The 27,016-nt window shown below is 34.4% G+C and overlaps 1 protein-coding gene across 3 annotated transcripts in view; it reads left to right on the top strand.

Moving 5' to 3' along the window:
- LOC100747566 (putative transcription factor capicua) overlaps positions 1-16,436 on the top strand; it is a 59,127-nt gene extending 42,691 nt beyond the window's left edge. Inside the window, exons 2-22 of one of the 3 annotated variants that reach the window (XM_024368092.2) lie at positions 646-932; positions 3,162-3,548; positions 3,666-4,230; positions 4,336-4,599; positions 4,852-4,963; positions 5,061-5,267; positions 5,346-5,461; positions 5,547-6,412; positions 6,495-6,711; positions 7,045-7,125; positions 9,486-9,769; positions 9,917-10,327; positions 10,408-10,717; positions 10,805-11,118; positions 11,715-11,943; positions 12,151-12,354; positions 12,504-12,770; positions 12,919-13,117; positions 13,213-13,430; positions 13,534-14,013; positions 14,100-16,436. In XM_024368092.2, the coding sequence (XP_024223860.1) occupies positions 852-932; positions 3,162-3,548; positions 3,666-4,230; positions 4,336-4,599; positions 4,852-4,963; positions 5,061-5,267; positions 5,346-5,461; positions 5,547-6,412; positions 6,495-6,711; positions 7,045-7,125; positions 9,486-9,769; positions 9,917-10,327; positions 10,408-10,717; positions 10,805-11,118; positions 11,715-11,943; positions 12,151-12,354; positions 12,504-12,770; positions 12,919-13,117; positions 13,213-13,430; positions 13,534-14,013; positions 14,100-14,170 (5,883 nt within the window). In that variant the 5' untranslated portion in view covers positions 646-851 and the 3' untranslated portion in view covers positions 14,171-16,436. Of the gene's footprint in view, positions 1-645; positions 933-3,161; positions 3,555-3,665; positions 4,231-4,335; positions 4,600-4,851; positions 4,964-5,060; positions 5,268-5,345; positions 5,462-5,546; positions 6,413-6,494; positions 6,712-7,044; positions 7,126-9,485; positions 9,770-9,916; positions 10,328-10,407; positions 10,718-10,804; positions 11,119-11,714; positions 11,944-12,150; positions 12,355-12,503; positions 12,771-12,918; positions 13,118-13,212; positions 13,431-13,533; positions 14,014-14,099 lie in introns of all 3 variants that reach the window. The other 2 variants (XM_024368091.2, XM_024368093.2) reach the window with 2 other exon arrangements.
- The last annotated feature ends 10,580 nt before the right edge of the window (positions 16,437-27,016 follow it).

The following is a 27,016-nucleotide window of genomic DNA, read 5'->3' as shown; positions in this document are numbered from 1 at the left end:
CGCTCGCTACTGGAATGTTATTCGGTTCCGTAGCAAGTGGACCGATTATGTTCGATACGATTTGTCGATTTCGACGCTATCTTTTCCCTCGCGATGATGACGAGGATGATATACCGCGTGGCCGAGTGCCCGCGGTAACTCAAGAGAAAATTGCTGCCCGCCGTGAACGATAATCCAAATGCGTATGTAATTCGAGAATGATTTCTATTATAATCTGTTCAGAAACCGTTAAGTGGTCTATCGTTTGGATGTTAATCTTTCTTGTTATCGTTACGCGACATGCTACTCGACGGAACAGCTATTTGCCACGCTGTGCATTGCCATTAGGACGAGATTCAAAAGATTTCGCAGATAAGCGTATCTAAGCTGTTTAACGTGGATTAAAATTCAAATTAAGGAAATAAGGGGTATCAGATGGTGCGTCGAAGGTGCGTCGTCGATGTAGGATAATGTGGAAATAAAATAACGGAGGAAGCCATTGTAAAGCAGAAATGTTTCGGTTTGGAGGCTGCCATGGTTTTCTCGATTTTAAGAAAATCAGGTTAACATAATAGTCGCAGAAACTCCAAACCAAACGATGTGAGAACCGAACATTCGCAGAATCCTATAGTAACCACTTTGAAACACGTTCTTTGTTGTTCTCAGGACATTGACTAGAGTTACAAGAGAATTAAGAAAGAAGAGAAAAGTGTTCGCCTAAGAAGAGAATTTTCGGAGGAGGATGCTCGGCAGTTGGGGCTGGGAAGAAGAATTGGAGTTGGGAGAGGGAACAGCAACCCTGTCGCAAGATAGACAAAGACGAGAAAGCCCAGACTCGACGCATCCTGTCCCCGACAGCCGGGTGCTGAGGTATGCACCCAGCCGGTGTCACCACCCTCCCAGCTTCAACTCGCCACATTTCAGCACACAGCCTCCTCTCGACTGTACGGACTGTGAGTATAGATACATACTTACACGTATACGCGTATATACACTGAAAAGTTTCCGATCGCTTTTAATATTCGCCTAATCTAATTATTCTGACCAATTCTTTTTTAGCTTTTACTCCATTGCGTACCCGTCTCTTAGTCTTCAAAGTAGTAACGTTTCGTTATTTCCTTCTTTTCATCCATCTAAATCGATCGCCGGATAACTGTGATGATTTTGCGATGGTCAAATCAAATATATGGATAGTAGAAAGAGTAAAAGATAATTCTTGAAAGATATAGATAGATGGATATGTAACGTTTGAAATTACACGGCGTTATAGAGGATTAATTTATACACTTCGCTTTCCCATTGGATAAATAACTTTCTATGGTATTTACAATTTTCAAGGTTTGATACGATTATCAACTAACTAGCAAGACTATAGTAGACTAAATATAAATTAACAAGTAGAATCCAATTCGTTTCTATTGCAGCTTTTTTGTATATACCAACCTAAGAGAAATTTCGTGAAGCCTCCATTGGAGATATTAATATTTACCCTTGTGCATGATTCGATGTGCGTAAAAAACTAAGAACACAAGTATATGAGAGATCGTAAATTGAGTCTCAAACGGGAAGTGAAATTTATACGTGCGAGGCATCCTTTTTGAGAATACTGACTTTGCGCTTGTATCCACGCTCTAATTGCATATGCCTTCGTGCATACGAATTAGGATAAGTTGGAAATCATATTATGTAGTAAATGGTGTCTGTCGAAGAAGGTATCATTTCTGACATAAAAACGAACTAAAAATGTATAGCATGAAAGTTAGAGATAAGAAACTCGATCTTCGAAAAAGTAGAATTTGAGTTAATTAGCCATATTCTGATCGAACATTTTCACATTTCCCGATAATAAGATATGCCGAAAATTTACTTATTCATCTACTTTTGTTTAAAAAATAAAACGTGGATATTACGAATCATTCATGTGCTCGTAATATGAACGTCCGTGGGTAAGAATCAATGAGTACCTGTTCTTTCTCCTCCTCCTCCTCCTCCTCCTCTTCTTCTTCTTCTTCTTCTTCTTCTTCATCTTCTTTCCTCTTTGCCTTTTTTCCGTTCATTTCGAAGTGTAATGACTCATGGATTTGTTTGAATAACACAAACATGTTCAATCGTTTGGATCATGCATTTCTTCATTTTGCATCTATGTATATAGTTTCTTTTATTAAAATCGGCGAAAGTTAATGATGATTGCAAAAATGTATTACAAATCTATTTCAGCCGTTCGACAAATATAGAGATAACGCAATTATTATTCTGTCGTACGTTGTATGTGAACGAATCTATGACTCATAAATTTATACAGCCGTGTATAGTGAAATACAATATATTTGATTGGTGTACGATGAGAAAAAAATATGTGGCAATTTTTGTTCTCTCTTCGTATCAAATACTTCACATATTTACATAGTAGTGTGCAAGTAATTGCTGACTAGTGTAATATTTAAAATACAAATCTGTTATTGCTTAGATGCGCTTTTTCTTATTAATAAGCATCTCAGGAAGTTATGAAATGGAGATTTAACGCGGTAATAGTTACATATCGATTAACAGTAAGCAACTGCTACTCAAGTATTATGAAATCGAAGGTGGAAATACTTGCTGCTCGTTAAGATTCAAACGTTCCAAATGTTTCAAATATCGAGCACTAATGTGTGAAAGGTGTGTAGAAGAACGAGAGAGAGAGAGAGAGAGAGAGAAATAAAACTTGTATTTTAATACGAGCAAGTTTAGATAATTAAAGTTTAGACAATTAATTCGCTAAACAATAAAATCATCACAATATGAAACTAGATATTGCCTCACTATGGAAAGAAAAAGAAAAAAAAAGGATATGTAGAATGTAGATATATGCAGTTAAGGAGAGTATAACAAAGATAATAATTATATATGATATTTTATTAAATGACACCTTTTTAACGCTAAAAACTGTAAATCTGATTTAAACATTGAAATGACAGGAAATTTCCTGAAACTCTGCACTTGCTTACTTGTATACGATATTTTCTATGATAGAAATTAACTTTTTCCGATATTTCTCTATATTTTATTCCTTTTTGCCAATTTTACCGATTATATGTTAGAAAAGGAGGATAGAAAAATAGTCGTTAGACGTTCACGAATGACTATATGAAGTCCTTACGAAAGTCAATTGTGTAACGTCGTATTGTTCATTCGTAGAGCAGCGTGAGGTGGTCAAAATGCTGACTGCTCATTCTGAGATGCACGAAAAACGGGATCCCCTTGGAAGCGGACAATATGGAGCAGGCGGGGGTGGTGGAGGCAGTTTGATCGAAGAAAAATCTACTCCGGAACAGCCACCCCCGCCGCCGGCGCCTCCTCAGCGGGATCCATCGGATCCAACGATCAGTGCTAAGAAACTTCCAAAGAAACGAAAGTTTGATCCATCGGAGCTCGAGGAGATGGATAAAACCAGCAATGTAACGAGAACCATAAATAATATAGTGAACATACGGGCACCGAATATGCCACTCGGTCAATCAGGTTTAGTTCAGCAGGCAACCTTAGCAACTCGGCAATCGCCGCAGCAGCAAGAATCCGATTGCTATCAGGTACAGGTATATAACACGACATTATTAGATAATTAATTCTTACTAAAGTTTGATACTTGCTCGAATGATAATAGTACAAGCTTCAGAAATTAATTAACGCAAGGAATACTTTAATAGGTATCCTCGGCACATTCGGTGGTAGTTTTACCGCCTCAAAGTACAGCAGTGGATTATTCTGTTCGAGAGGAATCTTTACGTTCTCGTCCTCGGCCTGCTACTGTTGCTATTGATCTCAGTGAGTGGCGCGACCACAGAGTGTTAGCTTTAAGGGATTCATATTATTATCCAGGTGTTATTCGTAATGTTGTTCAAGGAGAAATTTACATAGAGTTTGACGGGGAAAGAAAACTAATGCGTTACACTGACATTTTGGGCGCGGGGAGGTACGATGTGATAGGTGATGCGAGCCCTTCGGTTGGCCAAGTGACTTTAGATGCGAAAGTTTGTATTAGGTGTCCAACGTCAAACAATCATATCGATGCTGCTAAAGTGTTTGTAAAAGGGACAGTGTGCAAAATTTTAACCAAACCTAAGCGTTTTGTTGTTAAAATACCAAGGGAAGATGATCAGAGTGATAGTTATGTTGTGAAACGTGCGGATCTACGGTTAGTGCAACCCCCATGGTGGGACGAGCTAGAAGAAGGATTGGAAGACTGTGATTCTTCGAGGGTCGAAGGAATTGGTATGGAATACTTCTGCGCAATACATGCATCTGTAAATGAATATCTTTTAACCGAGAAATTTTACTTTCATTTATTTAAATGCTTTGCGTCCTTTATTTGCGCAGAACATGGCTATCGAAATTCTTCAGAACCTTCAACAGCAGTGCCAATTTTGCAACTTCATCACACTTCTCATCATACATCTCATATATCAACTCATAGCGACACAGGTGGTTATTACAGAACTACTGGTACTAGCCCTCTCATGACTCTAGCCACCTCTGCACATCCTGCCACTACAGCATTAAGTAATGGAAGTCGACCGTATGATGATTTAGAAAGCGAAGATGACTTGGATAGGGAAGATATTACATTCCCTTCGGATGCAGGTTAGATAAAATTCTATCTCTTGTATGATTTAGATATAACACATTTCGTTAATGAAGATACACAAGCATTAAATAGATGAGCATTTAAATTTCAAAAACTACATATTATAGTTATGGCTGTAATAAATGTTGACATAATTTCATTTCACGATAATATTGTATTCGATATATTTTCTCATTTTTATCATAATCGTGAATTATCGAGTATAAAACTAGGAAAACGCAATAGTAACATAATAATTCAATTGACAGATGCAAAATTGTCAGGCAGCAGTAAAAGAAGCAGCATGCAAAGTCGAGGAAGTACCAGTAGTTTAGTCGAGCAACGCAGCATAACTCCTCGTTCTCAAGCAGCCACGCCCAGGTAATAACGATAATTAAATGATTTTCCTTATTTGCGAATAAAGTATATAGCGAACAAGCATAACAATCTATCGTTGAATTGTTAAATTGTTCGATAGATCTCAGGCGGCAACGCCACATAGATATAAAAAAGGTGATGTAGTGGCTACACCAAGTGGAGTTAGAAAAAAGTTCAACGGTAAACAATGGCGCAGACTCTGTAGTAAAGAGGGATGTTCTAAAGAAAGTCAACGAAGGGGATACTGTTCTCGTCATCTTAGTTTGAAAGGTTCTTGTCTTAGAGGTCCAACCAATACCTTTCCTGGGTAAGAAGACATGCAATGATCCGCAACTAAATATCATCGCATTTAATAATATCACATATTAATTAAGAATACTTCTAGTGGTAAGATGGATGGTGAGGAAACATCTAGAGATTCTGACACTTCTCCAAATTATGGAGATAGAAGAATTGCTGGTCGATTTGATCAAGACGAAACTGAAGCTGCTAATATGCTAGGTAACTTTCTCAAATTTTTATATTTTACAAGATATTTGAATTATTAACTTATCGATCTAATTCGCGTAATATTTTATTATCATAGTTTCCTTGGGAAGCTCTAGATCAGCAACACCAGCCTTTTCCTCGCCAACTGGACAGTCTTCTATATCTCCTTGTATCAATCAGTCTCCAGTACCACCTTTGGGACTGAATCAAAACAATGTGTTTATGCCTATTTCAAGCCCTGCTCATCATGCAACTCCATTAATTTCGCCTGGTGCAAAATGGAAACATTCACCTACTCAATCTACTTTCCTTACTCAGTATCAGCAGCAGGTGATAAAACCTGAACCCAATCGGGTGGTTAGATCAAATCGACCAGCTCCGACTGCCCCAGTCCCTGCTAGTATAGGAACAAGCGTGATAAGAATCTCTCCTGTGAGTCGTGGAATACCTGGATCTAATTTAACTTTGTCATGGTCGGAACAAAGCCCACCGCCGCGGCATCCATCAGTTGTGACGACTATAGCTCAACAACAGCAAGGCATAATTCTTCAGCATGCACTCACAACAAACAATGGCTTTTCCAGTCACTCTGAAATATCTGAACAAAACCCGCAAATATTGAAACCATCTCATTCACCTCATATGCCATTGTCTGCACCAACACCACAAAACTTGACTCTTTTGCATAAGCCTTTAGAACAACCAGTTGATTATGCTCAACCACAAACGCAAAATCAACCAATATATGTAATGCAACATCAACACGAAAAAAAGTATCTTGTGATCAAAAATAGTATGGATGTGTCTGCAGCAGGCCATATAAACAATCAAGATGATAAATATAGACCAGCATTAATGAATCACTTAGGTCAGCTTCCAGCAACGTTACATCAAACGCAATGCCAACCTCCACAGTCACCTGCTGTTTCGTCCGTCCATGTTGATAAATTATCCGTTTTGCAAGTAAGTAGCTTTAGTATTGCTTTAGTAATTTTACTAGTAATTCTTTTTTTTTTTATCACGAATTCTAAATAACGATCATTAGGCGAGTAAAGTAGCTACACATGCATCCTCTCATATGGATATGCAGAGAGCGCAACCACCACCTACGAGCGTTGTGATGACAACCACTACTGAAGCTTCAAACCCGCCTACCCCAACAAGTGTCTTCCAGCATGTAATTGTACAACCCGCGCACTTGGTACAAATTTCTAAAACACAATCGTCTAGGGAAGAAAATTCTAAAAATAATGGAGTTCTGTGTAAGTATATCAACATTAGAAAATCTATTATCATCTTATTAAACGTTTATGTTTAGCTTTCAATATGACTTATAGTTTGCGTGAAATCTTTCCCAGTAACAACTGCGTTAAAAAATTATTTTTCATTTGTATATTTTGGTCGAGCATAATTTCATTATGTAACTTGCTAAAGAAAGCCTGATATCAATTATCAATAGAAGAAATTGACATCTTATATATATGAATTAATCTTATGAGATGCTGAAACTCAAATTTACGTTCACATTATTTTATTTTATCATTTTGCATCAATATCATAACAGTGAATTTGACTAAACGGTAAGACTTTCACAGATGGCAACCATGATGTACCTCCTGCATACCAGCCCCATCCCCCATCATTACTGAACAATGCAGTGCGCAACTGGAAAAAAGGTTTGAATTTTAATTGCCAAACAAAACGTGTGACTATCCTTACATTTGTTGTAAAGTACATACGTTATCAATGGTGCACAAGATTACACGTGCCCTCTAACATTCATTAAATAGTAAAAAATGTAAGCTTTTCTTAGTAAATCTTAGTAAATCTTATACTATAAGGATATTGTTATATAGTTATAAAGTTACTGGAAGCAAATATTGATATTTGTTATTTTAGCTTGCGTACTAGCAATTAAAATTATAGTATAATAAAATATATAAAATACTATATTTCTAGCATAAAAACGTATAGATATAATAATAATAATTTTATATATATACTTATTTATGTTTAACGAAATATACTAGAATTTAATCATGATATTATAAAGAGAGTAAATTCATGTATAACATATATTTTGATACTTTTATAGTTTCTGCAACTTATTTTAACACGTTGACTGCCACGACACCCGTATTCGGGTGTCAGCAAAGTTTCTGGTCAGGCCGCGTAACCCATATTTGAGTGTCGCTTATTTGACTACTTGCGAAGGATCGTCGTAGGTATTTGAAAAGATATTCCATAATAACAAAACTGTTGAATTGTTATAAAATAAAAATACGAAAATGGTTTATTAAAAAAATTATTTAGAATGTAAAACTTTAAAGCATTCTATACATAGCTGAGGTTGGTCAGGACATTTTGGACAATAAGTTGTTTTCTTCAAATTCATTGGTGCCTTTGTTTAGTCCATTCGACGTCTTTTATTTGCATAACATAGTTTGCATGCGCGTCTAATGCTTCTTCCGGAATCGTTTTTCCGAACGGCGATATTATGCTGACTCCGTCGAAGACAAGGATTTTTTGTATTTTCAGACAACCCTAATAATTTTCTAACTAATAATTGTCTAAATATTCTATATTTTTTCTTGTTGCAATTTTGTAAACCGTCAAAGCGTTTACAATAGAAATTCGCAGAAGGAATTGAATGCCAAGTTTTCTGTACCATTTGATTCCTTTTCTAATTGTGGTGGCATAAGAAACCATTTGATAGGGATAATCTATACCACACTTTCCTTCGTTATATTCAACAACAGCTAGTGGTTTTAATGTTGCGAACAAATGAAACGAAAGATCATTCTTGAGACCACCACTTGACCGACTCGCATTACTAAAATATCATAGCATAAATAAATAAAATAAATAGCAGAGAACGCTTGGTACTGCTGTACGCGTGGCCTGACGGAGATTTCTTTGAAAACACGCGTGGTAGTCAACGTGTCAAAGGGATGCTTGTGAAACATACAAAATGTATTGTTGTATATTTTACAGCAAGTACTATCTATTAATCTTTTGCTCATGTTTTAACTATGTATTTTGCCTCATTTTTTAAAATCAGAATACAAAACATTATCATATTTTATGTTCAATGTTACTTTAACATTGTCAAGGCGTGACTAATAACGTTCGCTTATTGGATCTTTATTAATGCAAAAGAAAATTATGTTAATTCCTAAAATGTCAAAAGATTCAGAGTATGATACTGTTTTGCTATTTGATATCTTTTTGTTACATTTGTAATCTATATTATACTTAAGGATAATATTAACTACTTTACTAATTTCATTAATACAATTGTTTTCATGATACTCCAACACATATTTCCATTGCCCTTCTCACATCATTATTAACTCTTTGCGAACGGGGCCGCTCGACGAGCTAGCGTCGCTGTGGACGAGAGGTATTGGCGTGCGCAATTGAGAAAATATACACGTTGAACGTTTGCGTTATTCATTGTTGAGGCTTGTATTATTTTCATCAATATTTAGTTCATCATCATTGTCACTGTTACTAAAAATATCCAAACGTCTGAGACGATTCTTTGTTGGGTGGAGTTAGTTCTCACTGTCTAAAGTGCTGTCGTTGTCTTCTATTTTGTCAGGTTCAAAATAATGTTCGTTATCACTACTATCACTATCGAACATGTTCTTTCTGGATCTTTTAGGCATCGTATATAAGGTATTATAAAAAATATATAAAATATATAAAAAGCTTGCTGATTCGTTTGGTAATGTCATTGAAAGATTGAAATTCGTTCTGACTTGACCATCATCTTGCATCGCGAGTTTACGTTAAACGGAAGATAAGATTTCTAAAGATTTATAATTTTCTTTCATCAAAAACATAATACTGTTTAGTTTACTATACCCATGCGTAAATACGCATAAGACTATCGCTCAGAAGAATAGACGTATGCCAGCCACTTCGAAATAACTGTTCGGAATTGTGAACAGATTCGGGCGGCTATTTGCCGACTCTCGTCCGCAAAGAGTTAACCAAAGTGATTGTGACTAACACGAAAATATCATTGCAGCTTTCCCTTGGCAGACAACGGTACTGGATCAGTCAGAAGTAAGTCCTCCACCATCTGCATTAAGTCCACCTTTGAGCGCGCCTCCAATTCCAATTGGCATGAGTACGCCTGGTGAAGATGGATCTGGACCGGGTCCGGATCCTATAACTCCCGCTGAAGAAGAAGATGACGATGTTTTTGAAACAGAACCGACAACTCCCGTAGAAGTTGAGGCTAATGCCAATAAGAGACGCAGCCAGTCTCTTAGTGCATTGCATTCTAAAGAGCCTCAGAGTCCACTTAAAGTAAGTACTATACTTCAGATAAGTAGATGGTGAATATATTATTATTATTTTTATCTCAAAGTAATATCATGTCCTAAATTTATTCCGATATAATGTAACGGTTAGCCAAACACATAAGCATATCTCATTCATAATATAATTTTACAGACTAAAGACAGAATACGCCGACCGATGAACGCATTTATGATTTTTTCTAAACGACATCGTGCAGTGGTGCATCAAAGACATCCAAACCAAGATAATCGTACTGTGTCCAAGATATTAGGAGAGTGGTGGTATGCATTAGGTCCAGAAGAAAAACAAAAATATCATGATCTTGCATCGGAGGTGAAAGAAGCACATTTTAAAGCGCATCCAGATTGGAAATGGTGTAGCAAAGATAGACGGAAATCTTCAACGACAAGTTTCAAAGGTAGCGAATCCCGAGGGAAGTTGAACAGTACTGGGGAAGAAACAGACACGGGACCACCGGCAGACGATGTACCATTAACGCCAAGAGCTACAGACGAAATTACTGTTCCCGTTACTACTGTATACAATGAAGCTCCCACGATCGATGTAAATTTTATTTAAATCACTTACAATTTTAACATTTTGTTTTTCATTTTATAGAATTAAACAATTTCATTCATATTTAGGTTATCAATCAGTCGCATACTCATAGGATAATGGAAATGCCTCTGCCACTTGAAAATACAGAACCTGATTTAAAACAGGAGGAAGATGGTAATGCATCAGACGAAGATCAAATGGTAATCTGTGAAGATCCACAACCTGAAATAGATTTAAAGTGCAAAGATAAACTAACAGATAGCGATAATGACGTACAAGATGACGATGCTGAAAAAAAATGTTACACGCAATCACGGTTTTCACCTGTAAGCGGTCAGAAGAGGGAAGCAATGAATGTTAAACAAGAAGTAACCTGTAGACCTAAACCGATAAAAGGTTCGCTTTCATATCTAATAAAATAAAAACCATAATGCATTAGTTATGTAGTATAGTATGGTAAAACCAATTTCTCCGTTTGTCTAGCACGAATGCCTTCAACAGGTATTGAGACTACAACTAAGTATCATCATACTTCTATGGATAAAGGAGGAAGCGTTTCGGTTCTATCCAGCACATATCCTTATCATAGCCCCGTCAATCCGACTGGAGTATCAGGTTTTCAACCTACTGGTGGGGCTTTTATTACCATGCCAATATCTCCAAAAGTTGTTAAACCAGAACCAGTGAAAAATGAACAACAGTATAGTACCCAATATAGTATGAGCAATTTGGTGGCAAGCATTCATGAGAATGGAAGAAATATGCCTAAATTTACGGCTGCTCCGGTATTACATTCCGTAAGTATTGCAAATAAATTATTGAAAGTTTATGATAGTAACATACATACCTAAAATAGTCCAGACGAAGTGAACCTGTATATGAACGTAACTGAATTTAAAGACATGTAAAATGTTTTGTTTCCTTGAAATCCTCTGTAAAATGCTCCTTTTTGTCCAGGCATGTGTGAATACTTAAAACATTTCATGCTCATCGTTTGAATGAAGGATGAGTGGTAACTGAAAAGCTTGTTTTAATGGTTAACACTAATAATTACAAATAATACTTTTAATACAAGCATAATTATGTTTTCTACATTCAAACGATTACTTATTTATTATCTTGAAAATGTTTACTTTATGAACTGTCTGAATACAAGGTATGAATAGTTACTATAATGTTTAAGTATAATTCGAGTGCTATTCGCACGTGCCTACTTACCTTGCTGCCTTATTATTTTTCTTTTTCTTTCTTTCTATTTTCTATTTTTTTTTCTCTCCAATGTCATAACCTGAATTGAGGGAGCAGCGAACTCTTGGATTTCTCAAAGAGTTCTATGTAAACACATGCGAATAAACTCAAAGATTGAACTACAAAAGTTTAACAATACTGACAGATTGGATCGAAACCTATGATGGCTCTGTTTAAACAACAGCAGCCGTTGCAGTCTTTAGGCACTATTCTTCGCCCCCTTACTTCAGCTGTCCCTTATCAACCATCGTTCACTCTAACATTGCTCGATAACGATTTGGTGGCTGTTTCCAAACCGCAGCAGGGATCGCAGTATCTTGGTCCAACATCACCTCATCCCCGGATGTACTGTGGATTCAATATACCAATCTCTGGTAAGTTTCTGTAGAATGTAACCACTTCAAAATTGATCTAATATTCGTATAGTCTATATATATATAAAAATCATACAGCAAGGCTATGTTTATAACATTTCCATATCATCTTTTTACCAGTTTTCTTGAAAATATCTTTAATTTGAAATCACGCTGATTCTAAAATTACAAAAAGGATATAAAGTAAATGCATGTTGTTAATTATAGATGCTGGCAATCGCAACATATCCTCACAAGGTTTAGTTTCTGGTAATAAGATGGAAACCCAAAGTGTCATAGTGAGCAAACCATACTCGGTTTCAACAACTTCTACTACGTCGACTTATCGAGGAATTGGTCATTCAATAACACGTCTTGCAGAATCAGAAAAAGGTGAAAATCAAGTAGGGAATAATCATGCTCAGTTTTATGGTATGTTATCATTGATTTCTTTAATAATTTCCGAAAAACTTTTTTTAATATACATAGATTGTTTTCAATATGGGATTTATAATATATAACAATAACAACATGTGTATTTCGAATGGGAACTATTAAAGGTTTCTTCTATCCCTTTTCAGTAACCAATGTAAAGTCTGATCAGGAAAGAAAAGATACCGTGAATATTCTTCTGCCTACTACGAATGACAAACATAAACAGCCATCTACTCCACATACTCCCCATACACCACTCAGTAACCATGGTAGTACTGAAATTTCCACAAATAAATCATATTCCATGGATGAAACACAGCTTAATGATATAGGCCCAAGTAAGGGTCCTTTTATGCTTGCTCCAACTCCAGCACAGCTTGGCCGAGCACCGTTACAAAGGAGACAATCAATGGGTACAATTTTATCGATCCCATAATATTTCTACCGTAACAATAATCTATTTAAATGATGGTATAAATATCAATTCTTTTTAATAATGAAATTGAATTTGCAAGTTTTAAAAATAGAGTTTTTGTATATTTTTTTTCTGTTCTTTCATAGCAATGCCTCCCACATCAACTGCAGGAGACCATGGGCCTCTGGTGTCTCAACATTGCGACAATCGTCCACAAACCAACACATCTCAAGCGACAGAGCAAATACAGCAACAACAAAATTTTTCAGAATCTCATGCTTCCCCATCACCATCTACTAAAAAGGGTTCTTTCTTCAAGAAAAATGTCGAAGATGGAATGGACCGGTATGTCAAATTAACAGTTGCTTGAATTTTTTTATAATTATGTCACTTGTTTACATCTATGACAAGTAAATATGAGAAAATACAATTGATTACAGAGTTCTCGAGCAAGTGAATTTCCAAGAAAAATTTTCGTCCTTACCAGAATTTAAACCAGAAGATATACAAAGTCCAAGTGCAATCAGTATCAATACAGCGGGTTCCTGTGGTCATGGTTCAGTAGTAACGTCTGGCTTACATGCTTCAAATTTACAGTCGTCAATGCAAATACAAAGTTATCGAAAAAAATCTGCACAAGCACCTCATAGGCCCACAAGTAATTATTTTATTAATATGATATCATAATGTGACACCACAAAAGAACATTTTTATCTTTCAAATTTTTATTGTTAATTTAATAAAAGTATCTTTTGAAATAGTGAATGAGGACGACATCGAATCAGATACGTCAATATCTGCTACTCCAAAATCAACTTCCAGTGTCAAATTGACAGGAAACACGTTCTTTGGTCCAGATTTCAATGTCGATGCATATAGAACTAACACCGATCTAGTGGGAGATGTTGATGCTAGCTCTCCTAGGACACCAAAAACGCCTGGAGGAGGTGCTGGAAACTCTGTAGGAATTGGCAGGAGCGAAAATGACCGGGGTCATAGGAAAGTACTAGAGCAACGTCGACACCTTGTAATGCAATTATTTCAAGAACACGGTTACTTTCCTTCAACGCAAGCTACTACAACTTTTCAAGCAAAACATTCAGATATATTTCCTAATAAGACAAGTTTGCAATTAAAGATTAGAGAGGTCAGGCAAAAATTAAAAGCTAACTCAACACCTATGAGTGCTAACAGTCTAGTGAGTCCACTACCTGTCTCTGAACCTTCACCTAACATAACTGGTAATTATTTCATATTTTTTTTTATTCTTGAATATAATAATTGTAAGAGATGATGTATGTTATAAAATTTACGACCATTTCCATAGGACCATTGACTGCTCCCCCTACGTCGATGGGAGCTCCACATATACTGCCTGTAAGCAGTAGTGGTAGCTAGCGCCCACGTGCCAACTGTGATACTATGCATCCACTTACTCCACAGCATGAGTACATCATTATTCATTGAAAGAAGGAAAGTTTTTATCGAAAAAATTGTTGATGTACAAGTTTTAGCGAGTTGTAAAGTGCTGCAAGGCTTTAGTGCAATTCGAACTTTGATGTAACCTGGTGCAGGTAACTTAGACAGGCATATCAAGGTGAGTTTGATGTACACATATCAGTAAAATCTTCTTATTGTATATAAAACTGAAGAAATATTGAGTCGACTGTTTCTCAAGATTACTAATGTTGACTTAAATGCGTGTTCGAGTATCTGTGTTCCATTGGAATAATAACATGTAAAATTGTAAAATGTTGGTGTGATAAAGAATCTACTGTATTTTAGCAACGATATAACGTTCATTAGAAAGTTAAAAGCTCAACTTACAGGCTTAATCATATTATCCTGTTTAATAATGAAACGAGGAAGGAATAATAGAATCACATAAAATAACTGTTTCGAAATATGTAATTCGAAAAAAAAGAGCTTTCTTCTATCAGAAGAAAAGACAATACTCTTCTGTATTCTAAATCTAAAGATGAAATGGTAATATAGAAGTGAAGAAATTATTTTACTACATTATAAAATCACAACTCATAGTTGTACAGTACCAAACGTACATAACCGATATTTGTACATCGAAACACCTTGCAAGGATTATGGAAGGCCTAAGCCATTGTTAAACATTGTTAAAAATACTATGAGATCCAAGTAGAAAGAAAGAAGGAGTATGCATGATATAGAAAATGAAGTTTCGCGTGAGTGTAGGATGTGTGTGGGTGTTTTTGTGAGAAAGAGGAAGAGAAAAACGTAATCAGAGAGTATTAGAATTAATGAAGCATTATAAGATGAAATCAGAGTTTATATACTTTAGTTATACTTTATATATGATATAGATGAAAAAGAAAACTATAGAAAAAAGAAAGAACTGCGATAAACATTGCACAAAATTTATGTAATGCAGTCTGCAGATATGTTTATTTTACTTGTAAATACTATGGCATGACTTGGAGTGGAAGATATCTGGAGAGTTTAAAGTATCTATGATGCTGTGTCTGACAATTTTAAGACGGAAGCATTCTTTTGGTGATTCATAGATTATTATAATGGAGATAAAAATCGTGCCATTGTGCGGCGACAAACAAGGGAATGCATGCGTAATAAAAAGTCCCTTAATAATAAAGAATTAATTGTTAGACCCCATTTGATAGGTAATATGTAATATGTTTACAATATTCTCGAAAGTACTTATCTACTGTTTTTAGAACTCTGCTTAAATTCAACGCGTTTGATTTACGTTTTATAAGCATTTTAAAGTCAATCTGCTTTTTTCTTTACTTCTTTTCTCTTTTTTCCTTTTGGCCAATTTAGATGTAAGCGGTTTTATGAAGGCCGTATTTTTTTCTGTTTTTTTTTTCTTTTTTTTTTCTTTTTTTTTTGGCCATGACAAGTTATTTGCTTTTATCTTTAGCATGCCCTAATTAAATGCGTATATGATTTAATGGAAAATATAATTGCAAATAGATAAAATTTAATACTAATATCAAGCACCAAGCTAAGAAAAAAGGTGCCGAGGAGGTTTATTGAATATGTTGTTGCAATTCAAATTTTGTTACTACGCTTTTAACAGAAATCGTTGTTCATTATGAAAATTATATATATATATACATATTTCGTTTATTTTAGCGCATTTTATCGGTCAAATGTATTTTTACGTTATAGAGAAATGTTCACACCTTTAGAGGAAACGCGTTGAATTTCAACAGAAATTGTTGAATTTGGCTGTAAAATAGATTATGTAATTAGTGATATGTTTATAAAAAAAAAAAAGCGCACCTTGAAAGGTTTAAAAGTCTCGCGCCACGGCACGCATATTGTAGTTAGGATAGGAACAATGTCTATTCTACATATTTTGTAAATAGGAAAAATATACAATATACTGAATATATATATATTATATAAAAATTAGGATACATCCGAAACGGTAGAGTAGAGCATTGTAATTTGTAGAATAATAATTATAATGAAAACGCAGGCAGGATTAGGATAAAACAAAAAAAGAAAAGATTTATAGATTGTGGGCCTTCAGATATGAACTGTTGCGCACGGAATGGTCCCCCAACCCTTCTCCAAAGTTAACCCTTTCCTAAAGTGTTAGGATATTATTATTTGTGTACACACACGCGCCCGTGCGCGCGCACGAAATTACATTACTCTCTTACCATTTCTTGATTATTGTTTTTTTATAGTGCGTTAAACACACTGGTGGCAAGCGATTACCGAAGAGAAGAGACACTTGAAATCTGCATTGGTCACTCCTGTGAACAATACTTTGAAAAAGTTTTGATTTCTTTTTAAGATGAAGTTTCTTCTCTCTGTCTGTCTGTCTCTGTCTGTCTGTCTTTCTCTCTCTCTATCTCTATCTCCTTAAAAGTATATTTATTGTGTAAAAAATGTAATTTAGCGATGATATTTACACATTTATTAGACGGCTTTATTAGAAATCATATATTCCGTGTTCATATCACATCTTTTAAACAATGTTACTCTTCTTATTTACCGCGTCACTTTTATCAGAATTAGTACTCAGAGAAAAATTTTAAAGTCGTTTATAATAGCACAAATTATCTAAAATTCAATATCTTTTAACGTTCGTTTTATAAATACTACATTATTTAATCAAAAGTAATATTTTAGGTATAATAGCTTTATCTTTTTTTAAAAATATCTTTGTTTTAAAAGTTGTGGTTTTCACGATATTTTATATGAATCATGTAATCTAATTTATAATTTACACAAATGAAAGTGATAAAATATTTCTCACGTTACGGATATTTAAAAAAGGAAGGAACATTTTAATATATCTGGCTTTTTTTGGAATGATCGCATTGTTTTCTGAATAACTTCTTCTTGTATACAGGAATGGACGTTAACAGAGATTGAGTGTCTCTAAGTACTTGCCCCTTTCAAAGAATTTAAATGAAATATTATATTTTGTACTTGTGTAAACTAGTGAACTATCTTTCCAGTATTGATAAGATTTTGAAGTTACTTTTCATATTTTCTTCCCCTTTCCTTCTTTTCTCTCTTTTTTTGTTAAAAAATATTGGTGATGAAATATGTTCCGTGATTTAGCAGCCATACATGTGACTGTGATTTAGGAAAACAGAAGTAAAGTAAAGTGGCGGCTACTCTACTGGCATTTTCTTCACCACATTATATCTATCTTCCCGATTCCTCCCTCTAAATACTTTCTCTAACATTGTGTAAAATGAATGCACTTGAACAAATCCTATGTACCTACTTCCTCATTTTGTTTTCCTCTCTTTTTTTATTACTCTCATTACTTGTAATAATGTATTTTTATTATGTTCTAAGTTGCTATTCATCTATTATAGTCATTCTATTATTTCTTGTTTAATTCTGAAATATTTTTAAATCTGTTATATGGTATATAATATCAGTCACGGAATAACGTTATGAAACATAATACCGAACATAGGAAAAATAATAAATGATACACATAGAAGCAATTAAAATGGCTCTGTGTAGAAAGCATACCATGAATCTTTGTTATGTACAGCATCGATGCACTGTACTGAGGAAAATACATACCATGTACGTGCGTAGGTAATAAAATGTAATCATATGGAAAAAAAAAGGAGAAAATATTAAAGACATAGTGAAATATTTGACAATTTGCAAGTGCAAACATATACACGATACATATGCATATATATATATATACATATATATATATATATATGCATATATACATATATATAAAACTCATTATAGGAACAATTGGCTGAGGCATTAAAATCTGTCCGAATCTGCGTATTGCCGTTTGCAAATAGCAGACATATAAAATTCTAAAAATATTCTTCTTAGTACTTTCGATACGATCGTACGTTTAAAAATTAATTTTCAACTCTAATCGGCGAAATACAGGAACTAAGCTATCTTCTTAAAAATATCTTAACGAAAAAATAACGTTATCAGCACCATATTATAAATTATACATTATGATACTCGAGATATAAATATTGCATTTTCAAAATCATAAAATCGCACGAATGAAATTCTGTAACATATTTAATACATGTATAATTATATGTGTAATTGATTTTCTCTCTGAATTGATCTCTCTCTCTCTCTCTCTCTCTCTCTCTCTTTTCGTTTCTTAGTTTTAAATTAAAAATATTCCCAGATTTTTCGAATATGCAGAAAATATTGGTAAATAGATATTTTTCTGCTACAGTAGATCAAATTATATCTTTTATCAATTTTTAAGTAACTATCAATTTATATCTTTTATCACCTAATTACTTTTGAAAATTGTATAAAAGAGGAAAATGAAAATACATAAATGAATGTTAAAAATGGAAATAGCAATTTTATAAGTTTCAAGAATGCATTCAAATTGATTTATGATTGAAATTATGAAAGAAATGTTGAATAATTCTAAGTAACAAACAAATAACAAAATTTTAAATAAGTTATATTACATCTACTATAGGGAACAGTTGCATTATGCATATTTATGCATATTTATACATATGGTGTTTTGAATATTAATTATACTTAAATTTGATCAATTCCTATATTTAACAATACTAAATAGTATTTGAAAATTGCAAGAATCGACAACGAATAACATTATCAATTTACCGTTTGTATCTATTTCATTAATTTACAGAAGAATAAAGAAAGTAAAATGCGCTTGTTATGTAAAGAGTGTGTAAAAAGTAAGCGTAAAAGCCATCATAATGGGACTCCACGCGTTTGGATCGGCGGAGATTTTTAAAAAAAAAAAGTTCGTGCAAAATTCACCTTGAGCTTGAAATTCAAAGTCAAATTTTATTATTGCATCATATTCTACTCATCACGAGGATCAAACGTCTTAACAATCAACGAGCATCAATATGTATATATGTATATATATAAAACTGATCTGATTTATAATATATATTCATAGTCAAATACACGATAAATGGCATCTACCGTCGCACGCAGGTATCTTTCTTTCTTTCTTCCTTTTCGAATCTGCATAATAGCCGTGCTAACTTTCGTATGGCCATCGCTTTAACGCGTTGTTTAAACAGCACCGGACTCGCGTTTCTACTTTTCGGCCAAGTCTCTCCCTAAGATTACGCCTTGATTCTAAACGATATTCGATTCGATATTTTAATTCATCCTTCAATGGATATAATCCGTTCACCTGAACTGATCCACTGAATTGATCCAATCGTAAGAAATGACGACGACCTGGAACTTCTGAACCGCAGTCATCTCTCGTTATTCTTTGCCGATTGTCGATCTGTTGTTTCAAATGTGCTAAAGAATAATTGACAGCGGCTTCGTCAATAGCGCGCTATGTAAACTCTGCCTGATCGCAAGATGCAAATATATTATGAGTAATATCAGTTTTATATATAGGATGTACCGAAGATCGTGGTACAGAGCATCACGCGCAAAGTTACGATTTTTCATACGAGGCTTCGTTTTCGAGAAAATCAGCTATGAAGCTGCATATACTTCATTCTCGTTGCTTTTCAAGTGCACACGATGAAATTTCATAGTTGGGTTTTCTCGGAAACGTAGCCTTGTATCAACACTCACCATTCTACATTTTCGACTTACCTTTGCATGGTGAAACTCCGCCTCTCGACTTCTACCACGATTTTCGGTACAAAATGTATATACATACACGCGTACATATGTGGAATTAATAATAACACTTTAATAATCTTCTCGAAGAGAACAACCGAGTGCGACTCGTGGTTCCCTCGAGGCGTTTGATCCTCGTGACGAGTAGAATACGATGGAATAGAAAAAAAATAATCTTGAACCTCAACGTTAGGGTTCAATTCTGTAGGAATTTTTTTTTCGAATCTCCACCGTTCCAAAAGCGTGGAATGCCGCTATGGTGTTTTCCAAACTTACCTTTTGTACATCCTATACAAATTGTTTCAAAACGTAAATTTAAATCGAACAAAATTCCACAATATTTTATGTTTCATATTTCTAATGAATTTTTACGCAAGAAATTATTTCTTTCAATTCTCAATAGGATCGTGTATACTAAAAGATATGCATAAGATTCGTGAATTGTAAATATACGAAGAAAGAGTATGCAAACGATCTGGACGCGATTGGCAGATTTTAACTCCGATGCCCTTATACGAGAACCACGTACGTGTTGGACCAAATTTGCCAGTATGGCCACATTTTGCGTTACAAATATGTTACATTTCCTGAAGAACGATATGGACGATATGAGACGTTAGTATAAGAAGAAAGTAAGACAGAATTTGCAGTGTAACATTTGCGACGGACATGTATTTACGTGGCGGCGAGCTTTTCAAAAGATATACGCACGTCTTTGACGAGAATATCCTTTAAAAAGATACGTATGTATATTGTATATACGCGTATTTAACACTAAAGGAATAACGAATCAGCGCGAACAACAGTTGTTTGCCATTCCTTTTTCTTCTTTTGATCATTTAACGAATTATGGTATCCATAATAGTTCCGAAAGAATCACGTGAATAAACGATATCATTTTTCTAGAAATATGAATAGCTCATTGACAACAGCGTTGAATAATTAAGAAACGAAATTTCCTATTTTCACTTCACTACAAAATTGTCCAACTTGTCTATAATCTGTATAATGTCCTGTTTACAAGAATAAAGGAAATTGAAATCGGGCATAGTACGCAAGAACTAATAGCTATCGTGAAACTTCAGAAAGCAAGTCGGTTGTATCGTCTCGTTAACGAATCGGTTAATGTTATTATTTTCGTAAACGAGTATAATTATTTGCAAATTCTTCACTTTCTAAAGAGAAACGCTTCCCCGTGTTTCATTTAAAATGATAGTTTGTATCCATAATAGTTCCGAAAGAATCACGTGAATAAACGATATCATTTTTCTAGAAATATGAATAGCTCATTGACAACAGCGTTGAATAATTAAGAAACGAAATTTCCTATTTTCACTTCACTACAAAATTGTCCAACTTGTCTATAATCTGTATAATGTCCTGTTTACAAGAATAAAGGAAATTGAAATCGGGCATAGTACGCAAGAACTAATAGCTATCGTGAAACTTCAGAAAGCAAGTCGGTTGTATCGTCTCGTTAACGAATCGGTTAATGTTATTATTTTCGTAAACGAGTATAATTATTTGCAAATTCTTCACTTTCTAAAGAGAAACGCTTCCCCGTGTTTCATTTAAAATGATAGTTTGTTCTTAAGAAGAATAGTAAAACACGGACAAATTTTCTTTTTTTTTTCCTTTTTCTTTCTTTCTTTCTTTTTTAACATGGTCGTTTCGTGGAAACTGTTTATTCATTTTTTTCCAAGATAATCTAACATGAATATCACTTATGAAAGGGATCCATGACCTTCGACACGATTCATTTTTAGCGCAAGAGAAGATATAAAGATATCTTTAAATCTAGGAATATTTATTACTTATGCGTAACATATTGTGCAATGTTACATCGTTCTAAGGTGTAGAAAAAATGTCATTTATATATTCATGGCATTCATGCTTCATCGAAGAATTCGTAAGTTCATTTTGGCGATGATATTTCCAAATATGTATTGCTGTATTTAAAGCAACCGAGACTGAATCTCATTTTGTTCAGCGATACAAACCGAATTACGAATCGACGATATATAACGTTCACTGTCTGCGGTATCCTCTATTAACCGTACAACAACAACACGAATAAACATAAACACTGGCTTTTTATACACGTAAAGTGTTTTGTATTTGCTTTCCGTACGTACATCTCAGAAAACTTGAAGAAAAGTCGACTAGCATCGCAAACAGTTATATTAACACACCCCGTAAATAATGTAATGTTTTCTGCCAATATATTTGGTCAATCAGTAATATACTCTCTTTTATTTCTATTATATAATTGTTGGCGTAGTAGATATCTTTCTACTTGAAATTTTCTATCCTCTTTTCGTAAAATTCTGAACCATGTAACGATAACTTCCTTCGCTTTAAACTTAAGTGTCAGAAAAATCGCGTTATTTATGGGACGATCGACCTACAATGTCAAAGTGTAAAATATTTTTATCGGACATGAAAATCTGCCGTATTTGTTTCGAAAACGAAAAGTGAACGCAAATGGCAAAAATGGCAGTCTGACATTGTATTGCCGAAAAATTATATATCGTGCTTAAATGAACAGAATTTGTTTCTTTGCACGCAGCAGCATTGATAGACTGTATTCTACTCTCTTGCTTTTAAGGGCTTTGCATAAAAACGCGTTAACAACTTAGATTATAGTAGGGTTAAACATCGATAGAGAACATTTGATTTCTTACAGGATTAGTACCGTCGAAAAGAGAGAAAAAAGAAAAAGAAAAAAGGAAGAAAAAAGGGAGAAGAAAAAGTGACTCATGCGCGAGACTTAGATTTAGATTTATTATAACTTTAATACGAGTTGTAAGATAATGTATACCAATGCTATAATATTTATATCGTCACTATAAATATTATATAATAGGTATGATATTATTGTTGTATAAAAGAAAAAGAGATTAAAAAAAGACGAAGGAAGAAAGAACGAGAGAACACTTGCAGCTAATGCAGGAAATAATCTGTCTAATCCAATAGGATGAAATCCTTCATTAACACGAAAGAACTTAAGAATTGGCTTTTTCCTTCTTCGAGTAAATTTGAACATTATAACGCAAAAGATATTTTTCGATCAAAGAAGACAGATACCGTTCCAACGTTTACACGGAAATATACACTTTTCTCGGGGAAATGTTATTTAAGGGCCTCTGTACATTACTATTGCTAACATCATCATATATGTAAAGAAAGAGTAAGCATATAAGAAAAGAAAAAAAAAAAAAAAAGAAAGAAGAATCTTAGCAGGTTACCGATTACAAATTTTCAGAAAGCAGATAAATAAGATAAATAATTATTCGCAAGAAATATTCTTCACGAAATATATATATTAAAGAATCATATATATTATATACCGATGTCTAATTAATAATTAAAACTATCGAACAAGTGTTATTAAATAAAATGTTGTAATCTGTGTTGACAATCGCCGACATTCTGAGCCTGAAATGCAACCATTGAACAGGTGTACATCGTCATGCCTTGAAGATACTTAAATAAAACGTTTTAGTCATGCATCACGAGATGATAAAGATAAAGAAAGGGGGGAAAGTGGTAAAAGTTGTGTATAAAAATTGTCAGACTGAAATCATGTGCAACAATCGCTGATTCTCGGCAAGTAGACAGCCCGTGATTTGCAAAAGTTTATGCGATCACAGTGTCGAACAGTGTCATGAGAACGACGTTTAGCGAGAATTATTGTAAAATTGCAAACCGAATAATGGATATGATGCGGTGATCGTTTGATAATCGTTTGCCTGTATTTTATTAGTAACTCGAGATTGAAAGTTCGACAATGTTTAAACGATTGTAAACGAAGCGTGGATTTTTAATCTGTATATAGACGATATGATTTTTGCTCCGAGGACGTGTTATTACCGGTGAGAAGAAATGGATATATAAACTAAATTATACGTTGTTAGAGAATTATGTGGGAGAAATATTTAGCAGCTTTCAGATGTACAGATCTTCGATAAAAATGCGTACAATCACAAGTATATTAAAACTTATCAAAGACACTATCGATAAGTTGTGTTTAGTTCATTTTTTCAACGACAGATTAAACGCTAAATATATACGTATATGCCAAACGTGTCGTCACGATTTAGTCATTCGTTTTGTATATAATGCACGTAACATAAAACTGGAGTATAAATAAATACGACGGAATATATACGTGATGCGTATTGAATTTTCTGTTACTAATTTCACAGGATAATTACACATCTAAAAGTAACAATAAGAGAATGTAAACGTCGCATTTAAAATTATTTCCTCGACAACGTAAGTTTGAGCATATAATGGCAATGTTATTAATCAATATACTGAAATGTACATCATACCTTGTACACATAAGTAAGTACTTGCATATGTCGACAAAATGTTCCGTTTTTCCCCCTAAGTTGTTCACATTTGCTACATTATATATATATGTATATATATATATATATATATATATATATATACGATTATATATATATATATATATTACGTAGTAAATATATATTATATATATATATTAAGTATATATTATATAATATATATATATGTAAGATTTTAAGTAATATAAATGGATCGTAAATTTTATATTTTATTTCTTCCTCCATATACTTACAAAAATTATGCATGAAGGTGCATACAATTGTATGACAATTTTATTTCAAATCGATTTCCGTTTCAATATTAATGTTTTTTTACCGTCACCCTTGCTATTAAAGAAACAATAGTGTCCTTTTGAAATAATAATATACGTTTGCTTGAAGTACAAGTTACAATTTATTTACATATCTCGATAAGAAATCTAAACATCTTTAAACTATAAGAGTCCTACAACCCTTCTTCTAGTTGTATCATTTTACATATTTTTCAAATATCTTAAACTCGTAGAACTAACGCGAGGAATGTCTTGCAACGATTTCACATCGTTTCTTATAATGCATAGATGGTTTAACATGAATCTCAGGAGATGATTATATATGTACATATACATACATATACAATATATAAATATACATATAATTAATAATCATTGGATAGGGTAATTATTTACAAAGGGGTATTACCGCCCACCGATTTCGATGACCTTGAGATATGTTGTCAAAATCATTATTCTGAGCAACTTTACCTTGCACATATTATCGTCGCTCAACCTTAGTTTTCGATATATTCGAAAAAAAGCTTAAACTAATTTTAATTTTTACTTCACTCTGATGTAAACGACCGCATCTTTATACAACTCCCCCTAAACTTAACTCGCTGATGATAATCATCCTTAATGTAAACAGAAAAAGACAAATCGATGGGTGGTAACTTGGTGAAGGCTAATATTCTCGCGCTGGCATGACTTAATTTTTATTTCGTTCAATTTTGTAAGTATATCGTAAATTCAACTATTGTTTATGTGTATGTACTACCAAACGTGCTTTTGTGTATAACTCTAGAACTAAGAGCATGCGTGATTATCACTAGGTTGCATGTGAAGCATATATATATGTACATACATATATTATATATATTATTAGTTATTACATATATATATATATATATGTCGGAATCAAGTTGGCACTTTGGGGCGTTCTATGAACCTTTACTTACTTTATCGTCGCGAATGTAGCTAATATTTGTCAGTACGAATGTGGACGCTACAAGAGGCTATGAGTAATGGCCATAGGATGTTCGAGATGATGGTGACAACGAATCCAGGTTCGGTAACGAATCCACGGTCCACGGGATGACCAGTATCAGCGTGACTTACTCGGCAATTCCCTCAACGACTAACTAACTACAAACTCTCTCAATCCAGATGAACCTACCCTTATATACTCCTGTCCCCGCTTCTCGGGTCAATCCTTGTTTTTAAGGAGTCATAAAATCATAAAGTCATAAAATCATTCCGTACCTCTGTCAGGTACGCGGCCCTCCCGTGACCGTGGCTACGTCTGGTGACCCATTATGTCACCTTAGACCTGAACCCATCGTCGTAACGCCAGGTTGGAACATTAAAAGTTGTTTTCCTTATTTTTATTGCTTAAACATTAAAATCTTGACTATGGTGATGGGAGGTTTTTCCTAGCATTCCCGACGGAAAGTCCCGCTGTCCGTCCATCTCCGACATATATATATATATATGTAATATCGTAAATATAATATTATAATGATGATTTATTTACAATGAATGGATTGTACAGATGTTGATTAATCACGATAACGTATTATGGTCTAAACAACGCAATAGTTAATTTGTAACTCTCGTCACAAGGGATCCAACGCTCTCTCTCTCTCTCTTACACGGACCACACTCTCACGACAACGCTGGTGTCACGTAAACTTGTGGGTTGGATAATGAAATAAAATAGCTGAGTCGTAACACAACTATTAATTTTGTTTTAGTTAAACTTTATTACGAATTCAGCAATCACAACGGAATACACACTGAATTGACATAAATCACAATTCATTCCTTATGCAAAACTTAGTTACACTGATTCGTTAAGTACGCGACTGTTATAAGAGTAGAGACCGGTAAAGATATGTTGACTACTCTAAGAATACAGAATAAGTGAAGTTTTACTGTGTCTGAGGAAAGCTAAGGGTGGGTGTGCTAAGGACACGGGACTATCGGATTTTGTAGATGACAATTTTGGTTAAGGAAGTGAGGGCAGTAGACACCGTCTCCGATTGGATAATAAGACGATTCGTGGACCAGGAAGAGTTTTAGCCGCCCTCGTGAGAAAGTCGCTAACGGATCATACCAGACGTGAGGAAAACCAACCTTCCATATTAACCCGTAACAAACAATAAACGTAAAAGGAAATCTGAGACAAGAGATACTCGCTTGGTCCGAAGGACCTTAACTATGAAAATTNGGGCCGAAGGCCCTTAACTATGAAAATTCCAAGACCCCTGGTGGGTACTTAAAACTATTGAAGGTACGCGCCAAGGATGTGCAGACATCTGGGTGCCATCCTGCCCGTGGTGTGTGGCCTGGTCTCTGATGTGAATTGATGTGAACTTCTTCATTTGCACTCTCACGAAGTTTTTCTCACGTATGATGCAACTTTCCTCCTACTAACCACTTTCTATCGAGGGCGGCTAAGACCCTTCCTAGTCCACCAACCTTCGTTTAACCAATTCACAACG

Source organism: Bombus impatiens, unplaced genomic scaffold (genome assembly GCF_000188095.3).
Source record: "Bombus impatiens unplaced genomic scaffold, BIMP_2.2 scf_0389, whole genome shotgun sequence".
Classification (NCBI taxonomy): Eukaryota; Metazoa; Arthropoda; class Insecta; order Hymenoptera; family Apidae; genus Bombus; species Bombus impatiens.
The sequence above is the reverse complement of the archived record's forward strand: the minus strand, read 5'-3'. Positions and strand labels throughout refer to the sequence as shown.